Genomic DNA, 9065 nt, shown 5'->3' with positions numbered 1-9065 from the left:
GCATCAATGGGTTCAAGCATGACAACAGTTGTGAGGTTGGCCCGGGACTGTGCAGTGTTTCATTCTCTTGTACATAAGGTTGCTATGAGTCGGTACTGACTCCATGGCACCTAACAACAACAGCATTACTCTTAAACATTGCCTTTCGTATCATTACAGTCAACTCTACTCTGCAGAGACAGCTCTTCCCCTGTCACATTTTAGTGCCTTCCAACCTGAGGGACTCCTCTTCCAGTACTATATTTGACAGTATTCTGGTGGTCTTCATCATGCTTCAGTATTCAATAATCTGGTGCTGACAACATTCCACTGCTATACGTAAGGTTTTCTATGACTAAATATTTGGAAGTAGTCTATCTCTTGTTCTTTCTAATCTGTCTTCATCTGGAAGCTCAACTGAAACCTGTGCACCTTGAGTGACCCTGCCAGTATTTAAAATATCCAACATAGCCTCCAGAATCACAGCAACTCACAAGCCACCACAGTAAGACAAACTCACAGACGAGCTGTGGAGGTGAACTGTGACTAGCATTAAAACAACAAAGAATAGAAAATAACAAAGTGCATTGCACATGGTAAAATAGAGTGTTGTTTTGTGTAATTTTTGTACTTACTCCTGATTGTGTTTTGATATTCAGTAATTTGGTGCTGAGGGTGTTCCACTGCTTTTCATAAGGTCTTCAGTGACTAAATAGTCTGAAGTAGTAGTCCATCTCTCCCTCCTAGTCTATCTTCATCTGGAAGCTCAGCTTAATGAAACCTCTCTACTATGGGTGACCCTGCAGGTATTTAAAATACCCGAGACATAGCTTCCAGAATCACAGCAACATGCAAGTCACCACAGTAAAACAAACTGACTGACAAGTGATGGTCAGAAAACTATATTCTGTTGATTATCTTCAAATATACATTTCCTGTTTAGGATAGAAGTTTGGTAGCTAGGAATAAAACTATTAATGCATATTCATCTATTGCTTCAGAATAAGGAAGAATTCACCCTGTTTATATCTAATTTAGAGTAATTGATTGTCCTAATATTTTATGACAATGACAATAGATTCTCATTACAAAAAAAAAAAAAAAAAATCCAGTGAATAAAGAACATACATAGATTACTCAAACCTCACCAGAAAAATTACAGTTAACTAATTTGTATATCCCTTTTCAAATTCTTTGCTGTCTATCACTCTGTCGGTGTTTCTATGTGTTAGAGACTACTTTGGTCAGGTTTTGTTTTTAATATGATTAAAATAATAATCATGGCATGCTTGCCTTTGATATTTACTTATCTAAGTAAGTGCTTGGTATAGAGATATTAGCCAGGGCATAATCACTCTATGTTCTATCCTTTCTTGCCGTTACTTATAATGAATACTTGAGGACACCTTAAAAAATTAATTTTCTGAAGGGTTGTCTGTAGTTAGTTCTTCACTTTGCATTGGTGATTGAAGGAAGGGTACTGTCTTAAGTTTGATCTTGTTTCTTGTGTGTTTTCCTTTCTCCTTTCTTGGTTTTCCTTTTCTCTTAAGTAATAGCAGGAGGAACAACCCTGTTTCCCACTCTGCCTTACTGACTCATTGGCCTTCTCCTGATTATTATCCTGGTTTCCCTAAAGCATGAGATCTTTTCATTTTAATATTTGTTTGAAAGCACCATAAAAACATTTTCCAATGCCCCCATGAACTTTTATATAAATATCAGCTGTAGATTATACCACATATATGAGGATAAGTAAAAAAAAAAAAAGTATTGCTATAAAATCATAGAAACCTTTATTAAGTAAAGATATCAAAATGTTAAGCTATTGTTTCTTGACATCCTCCATCTAGGTATATACACTTTTGAAAGTGGTATTTCCCTCTCTAACTTTTCCCCATAGAATTCTTTGCTCTTAAATTTACACCACGTCAAAATAGCAGTTTTGGCATTCTCAAGGAAATCAAGTCATGTTTCTTTGAAATGTTCTTTCAGTTTTGGAAACAAAATGAAATCTAAAGGGACACAATCAGACATGTTGGGTAGATGAGGTAAGATTTCCCAACAAAATTCTTATAAGCAGCACTTAACATCCTTGAAGAATGAACAGGTGAACTGTCATGATGTAAAAGAATTCTTCAGTGCAACTTGCCTGGCGTTTTTCTCTTGAATTCAGTTTCCCATTTTCTTAAAACTGCTTCCTAATAAGCCCCAATGTTCATCCTGTGTACTTTGAGCAAAGTCTATCAAAATGTCTTCTTTTTGATAGACACCAAAACAGTCACCATAACCTTTCTGCCTTGAATCTGTCTTTGAGGTCTTCCTTAAAATGCTTGATACTTCTTTAAATTACTGTTTTATTTGGGTCCACATTCCCCTAAACCTGTTGCAAAGCTTCAGTCATTTGGAAGATGTCCACTTGATGTTTGTCATTTAAACACACTCTGTTTGGAATAAATCTGTAAATATATGAGCTGGAATCCTAGTAGCAATACTTTATTTTCCCTCATACTTACTTTGTGATTTTATCCAGAGTAAGGAAAGAAACTCTTACAGGAATTTAGGTGAAGTAAAGTTATTGCAAGATTTGGAAGGCTGGGCCAGGATGAGAAAAGGGAGAAAATGAGAAAGAAATCAACTCTTAGGTGAGGAAATTGATACCTGGCAGCATCGATGGACTCAAGCGTGGCAACAGTAGTGAGGTTGGCCCTAGATCGGGCAGTGTTTCGTTCTGCTGTGCATATGGTCGCTATGAGTCGGTACTGACTCAAATGGCACCTAACAACAACAATTCTTTGCTTCCAATTTTTCTTTTCACTTTACTTTCTGATAGCAAAGGAATAACTTTCCTTCTTTCTTGTTATGATGAGGATAGTAGATCAAAATACTAAGTCTTTTTGTGCCTACATACAAACAATAAACTTATCATTGATTTAGGTCTTCTTCCTCTATGTATTTCTTTGTGTATATGAGAATTTCAGAAATTGCTATAGAATTTTTTTTTTCTTTCATTTCAAGAACTATGAATTTCTTTATGGTGATGGTGCTAGTGGTTGTGTGCCACTGGTCGGTTCCAGTTCATAACGACCCTGAACAAAGTCTCTGAGGTTGTAAATCTTTATAGGAGTAGGAAGTCTCATATTTCTCCTGTGGAGTGGCTGATAGATGAATTTCCTTATTGTTGTTGTTGTACAACCCTGCTTAGTGTTTTCAAAGAGCAGCTGGTGAGCTTGAGCCACCGACCTCGTGGTTCAAACAACTTTGCAGTCTGGTGCATTAACCCACAGCACCACACCAGGACTCCCTGAATTTCCTTATAGGTAGGAAAAAAATTATATGTAACAATTTAAATGTAGAGCTTACATTAGATTTATTTTTTCAGTTAACAAACATTTGCTTCTCTGTTTTTTCTGAGCTTTTTAAATTCAGGTAAAATATGTTCTTTGTCAGCTAGTTTACTGATAATTAAAAGCAATGCTATAATTGAGGTATGATATAATAATGCTTGTTTCTGTATAAAATTAGAAAACAGGTTTTTAAATCTTGCTAGGAAATTCCACCTCCTCCACTTGTTCTCCTAATTCATTGGGCTTAGAGACATAGCGAAACCTCAGGGCAGAACTAGACTGTTCATCACAAGTATGCTCAATTAAGCTGTAGGAGAACAGCTTATCATTTCTGTAGAAATTTGGAGCCACTTAAGTTTTTCGTTAATGTTCGTTTTAGACAAGTTGACTTTTTGGTTATTTATACCAAATATTCCTTCCTCTTGCTTTCTTTTGGTACGCAAGAAATGAAGAGAAAACCTCAGTCTGTGTTAGAGACAGCAGCAGGTTGGCTATTAGATATAGATGAATGTTTAGTTAGTTGTACATAGAAGAAGAGTTATATAGTAAAATATTTTAGAAAATGATGATTGTGAGTTTAAGTTTTGATCTCTTGTGTCCTTTATTAGTATTAGAAAATTAATGGAAAGAAAAATAACATCATCTTCTGTATTCAGGTCATTTCTAGTATCTGCAGACTTGTATTATATCCAGTATATGCACTCAGTAACAAAAATAGCTGTCTAAGTACTAATAAATATCTGAACTTGTCCAAACAGATCATTACAAGCCTGCAATTTCCCATCGAGATTTAAACAGCAGAAATGTCCTGGTGAAAAATGATGGAACCTGTGTTATTAGTGACTTTGGGTTGTCTATGAGGCTGACTGGAAATAGACTTGTGCGCCCAGGGGAAGAAGATAATGCGGCCATAAGTGAGGTAGGTGTATACAAAAGGTATCACTCTGATGTACTGTGTAAGCACCATGAATTGTATTTAAACTTCCATTAACAATTCAAGACTATTACTATGTATGCTGCCAGTTATAACATAAGAATTATAAAATTATTGTTAAGTGCTGCCCAGTTGGTTCCAACTCATAGTGACCCTGTATAAGATTACCAAGGAGTGGCTAGTGAATTTGAACCATGAAATAAGGAGGTCCAAGAGCTGAACAGAAAATTTCAAAGATCAGCTCGAGAAAATGAAGCCAAGTATTACAACAAATGTGCAAAGATCTGGAATCAGAAAACCGAAAAGGAAGAACATGCGCAGCATTTCTCAAGCTAGGGGAACTGAAGAAAAAATTCAAGCCTCGGCTTTCGTTATTGAAAGATTCTCTGGGAAAATGATTGAATGATGCAGAAAGCATCAAGAGAAGATGGAAGGAATACACAAAGTCACTGTACCAAAAGGAAATGGATAATTTTCAACCATTATGAGAGGGGTAGCATGTGATCAAGAGCCAGTGGTACTGAAGGAGGAAGTCCAAGGTGCATTGAAGGAATTGGCAAAGAGCAAGGCATCAGGAATTGATGGAATAAAAATTGAAATCTTTCAAGAAAGTGAGGCAACACAGGAGGTACTCACTCATCTCTGCCAAGAAATTTGGAAGACACCTATCTGGCCGACTGATTGGAAGAGATCCGTATTTGTGCCCATTCCATAGAGAGGTGACCCAACGGAATGCAGAAATCATTGGACAATATCTTTGATATCCCATGCAAGTAAAGTTTTAGTAAAAGTAATACAGAAACAGCTGCAAGCATACATTGACAGAGAAGTTCCAGAGGTTCAAGCCAGATTCAGAAGAGACCATGGAACAAGGGATATCATTGTTGATGTCCGGTGGATCTTGGCTGAAAGCAGAGAATATCAGAAAGATGTTTACCTGTGCTTTATTGACTATGCAAAGGCTTTCAATTGTGTAGATGACAAGCTATGGACAACATTGCAAAGTATGAGTATTCCAGAACACTTAATTGTGCTTATGAGGAATCTGTACGTGGACCATGAAGCAGTTGTTCGAACAGAACATGAGAACACTGAATAGTTTAAAATTAAGAAAGGTGTGTGACAGGGTTGTATTCTTTCACCATACTTATTCAGCCATCAAGTTGGTACCAACTCATAGTTACCCTATGTATGGGTTCCAAGGAGCAGCTAGTGGATTTGAACTGCCAGCCTTGTGGTTAGCAGTCCATTCCTTATCCTACAACTCCACACTAGCTCTAGTGGAGCCTGCCAAATATACAATGCACACAGTAGCCCTCCCAACCCCAACAAAGAATTGTCCAAACTTATCACTATCTTGCTGCTGACAAACCCTGGTTAAAATGAAAAATTGGAGTCAATGATAAAATTCCACTGCCATTGAGTCCCTTTCAACTCATAGTGGACTGTTAATCTAGGAAGCAGAAAGCCTCATCTTTCTCCCACAGAACAGCTGGTGGCTTTGAACTGTCGACCTTGCAGTTAACAGTATATTGCTTATTCTACAGCATCACCAGGGCTCGTTGAGTCAATAATAGTGCCTAGAATCATGGTCATTTTTATTCTCATGATTTCTAAGTCCTCTACCATACTATGTGATTTAGCTTTATTTATAACTATCAGAGAAGGACATCTAAAATTTAATTTTCTTACATTATACAAGTGATAAATGAATGGATTCTTATTGTGAAAGTTTCTGATGCTATAAAGTGAAAATCCCTTCAAATGTCCTCATTAAATCATAATTATATTGTGGAACATACCTTCCTGTCCTTTTTTTGTATTCACATATATTTACATATATGTCTGTTGTTATTGTTAAGTACCTTTAAGTTGATCTGACTTATAGTGACCCTGTATAGGGTTTCTGAGTAGTGGCTGATAGATTTGAACCTTGTAGTTAGCAGCTCAGTGCTTATACTACAGTACCACATCAGGACTCCACATACACATGTCTTTTATATATGTAAATATATTTTTGTAAGTTTTTTAAACTATTAACTATTGTCCATATTGTTTTGGAACTTTTTTTTTTGCTTATTGTGTCGCTACAGATTTTTTTGTTGATACATATTGGGAGCTCCAGCTCATTATTTATGATTGATGAATGGTATTCAGTAGAAGACATTTACTATAGTTTTAACTATTCAGAAGGGGCACTTTATACAAGAAAAACTTCAGAGACATGCTTAGGGTCAAATCACACATTATTTGCATTATTAAAATTTGCATATAAAGTTTGATCAAATACCTGGTCTTCAGAATGTATGTAAATTATATTCTGTTACTGAAAATAACACTCTGATTTATCAGGTTGGCACAATCAGATACATGGCACCAGAAGTACTCGAAGGAGCTGTGAACCTGAGGGACTGCGAATCAGCATTGAAACAAGTAGACATGTATGCGCTTGGACTCATTTATTGGGAGATATTTATGAGATGCACAGACCTCTTCCCAGGTAAGAGAACTGTAGTCACAGTCAGTGTATGCTTTGAAGGGAAACAGTTATATCTTCTTTCTCTACCTATGTTAAATAACTGAGGAATCTTCTTACTTTCATTTCAACCTTTAGGCCATTGCCATCTAGTGCTCATAGATATTATTAACAGAGGGAAAAAAAATTTAAAGGCCTCTGAGTTTGCTTCTATGTGCAATTTATATATTGCCATCGTTTATTTCACTATGTTTAGTTTGTTCTTTGTGTTAGTACAGCAGTTCCCTCTTGTACCTGTAGTTTCACAGTCCATAACTTCAGTGACCCACAGACAACCGTATTCCAAAAATAATAGCTTAACAACACCTACATCATTCACTTCACTTCAGCTCACATAACTTGGCTTACAGTATATTGTTATAACTGTATTATTTTGTCATCTTTCTGTGTGTTTATTAATTTACAAATTAAACTTTATCATAGGTATGTATGTATAGGAAAAAACCAGGTATATCTAGGGTTCTGTATACTGTCTGTGATCACACTCATCTATCAGTTTGTCATACTTTAGTGACTTTTGTGTTGCTGTGATGCTAGAATCTGTGCCACCAGCAATTCAAATACCATCAGGGTCACCCAAGGTTAACCAGTTTCAGCAGACTTCCAGACTAAGATAGACTAGGAAGAAAGTCCTGGCAATCAATTCTAAAAAAGTTGGGCAGTGAAAACTTTATGGATAGTAGCAGAACATTGTCTGATGTAGCGCCAGAAGATGAGCACCTCAGTTGAATGACATTCAAAGTACAACAGGAGAAGAGCTGCCACCTCAAAGTAAAATCGACCTTAATGACATGGCTGGAGTAAAGCTTTCAGGACCTTTATTTGCTGATATAGCATGACTCAAGTGAGAAGAAACAGCTGCAAACATCCATTAATAGTCACGGCATACAATTTATGGAATATAAAACTAGGAAAATTGGAAGTTGTCAAAAATTAAAAGAAACCCATAAAGATCAATATCCTAGACTGGTATTGGCCATTTGGAATCAGATAGTCCTATGTTCTACTATGCCAGTATTGACAAGTTGAAGAGGAGCATAAAAAAGAACATTTCAAGATCTGAAATACTATACTGTCAGTGATTGTATAATAGCCATATGTGTGCAGTGATGACCAATTAGTACAAATTTATATACGAATCATTAATGACAGAAATGAAGAAATTGAAGATTTTAGTCAACTCCTGCAGTCTAAAATTGATCAAACATGTAATCAAGATATATTGATAATTACTGAGTGATTGGAATGCAAAAGTTGGGAAAAAAAGGACCAGTAGTTGAAAAACATGGCCTTGGTGAGAAAAACAACACTGGATATCAAATGCTAGAATTTGGCAAGACCAATGACCTATTTATTGAAAATACATTTTTCATTAACATAAATAGCAACTATACACTTGGATCTCACAAGCTAGAGTACACAGGAATCAAATTAACTACATCTATGGAAAGAGATGATAAAGAAACACAGTATTAACAATCAGAACAAAGCCATAGGCCAATGGTAGAACAGACCATCAATTGCTCATATGCAAGTTCAAATTGAAGCTGAAGAAAAAATAATACAAGTCTATGAGAGCCAAAGTATAACCTTTGGTATGTTGTTGTTGTGAAGTTCTGTCTAGTCGGTTCCAACCCATAGCGACCCTACATGGGGTTTTCAAGGAGCAGCTGATGAGCTTAAACCACTGACCTTGCAGTTCAAACGGCTTTGGTGCGGTGCTGTGGGTTCATGCGCCAGACTGCAAAGCCGTTTGACCCTTTAGTATATACCACCTGATTTAGAAACCATGTCAAGAATAGATTTATATTGGACACTAAGGACCAAAAACCAGATAACTTGTGCAGTGACATTAAAGATATCATATATGAAGAAAGAAATGGTCATTTAGATGTTGTGAAGTGCCGTTGAGTCGGTGCCGACCCATCGTGACTCTACATAGGGTTTCCAAGGAGTAGCTGGTGAGCTTGCAGTTCAAATGGCCTTACAGTCTGGTGCATTAACCCACAGCACCACACCAGGACTCCTTTTATAAGACAGGAAAGATATCAAAGATAAATGGGTGTCAAGAGACTCTAAAACTTACTCTTGATGGTAGAGAAGCTAAAGAAACTGGAAGAAATGATGAAGTAAAAGAAATGAACAGAAGATTTCAAAGGGGGCTCAGTAAGACTGAGTAAAGTATTATAATGAAATGTGCAAAGACCTTGAGTTAGAAAACCAACAAAGAAGAGCACACTCAGCATTTTTCAAGCTGAAAAAACTAAAGAAA

The 9065-nt window shown here is 36.5% G+C and overlaps 1 protein-coding gene across 1 annotated transcript in view; it reads left to right on the top strand.

Moving 5' to 3' along the window:
- The window catches only part of BMPR2 (bone morphogenetic protein receptor, type II (serine/threonine kinase)), a 231944-nt gene that overhangs the window by 186736 nt on the left and 36143 nt on the right, over positions 1–9065 (top strand). The window contains exons 8-9 of the mRNA XM_006861975.1: positions 4082–4242; positions 6610–6757. Of these exons, the coding sequence (XP_006862037.1) occupies positions 4082–4242; positions 6610–6757 (309 nt within the window). The remainder of the gene's footprint in view (positions 1–4081; positions 4243–6609; positions 6758–9065) is intronic.

Source organism: Chrysochloris asiatica, unplaced genomic scaffold (assembly GCF_000296735.1).
Source record: "Chrysochloris asiatica unplaced genomic scaffold, ChrAsi1.0 scaffold00045, whole genome shotgun sequence".
In the NCBI taxonomy this organism is placed as follows: domain Eukaryota; kingdom Metazoa; phylum Chordata; class Mammalia; order Afrosoricida; family Chrysochloridae; genus Chrysochloris; species Chrysochloris asiatica.
This window is presented reverse-complemented; position numbering and strand designations above follow the sequence as displayed.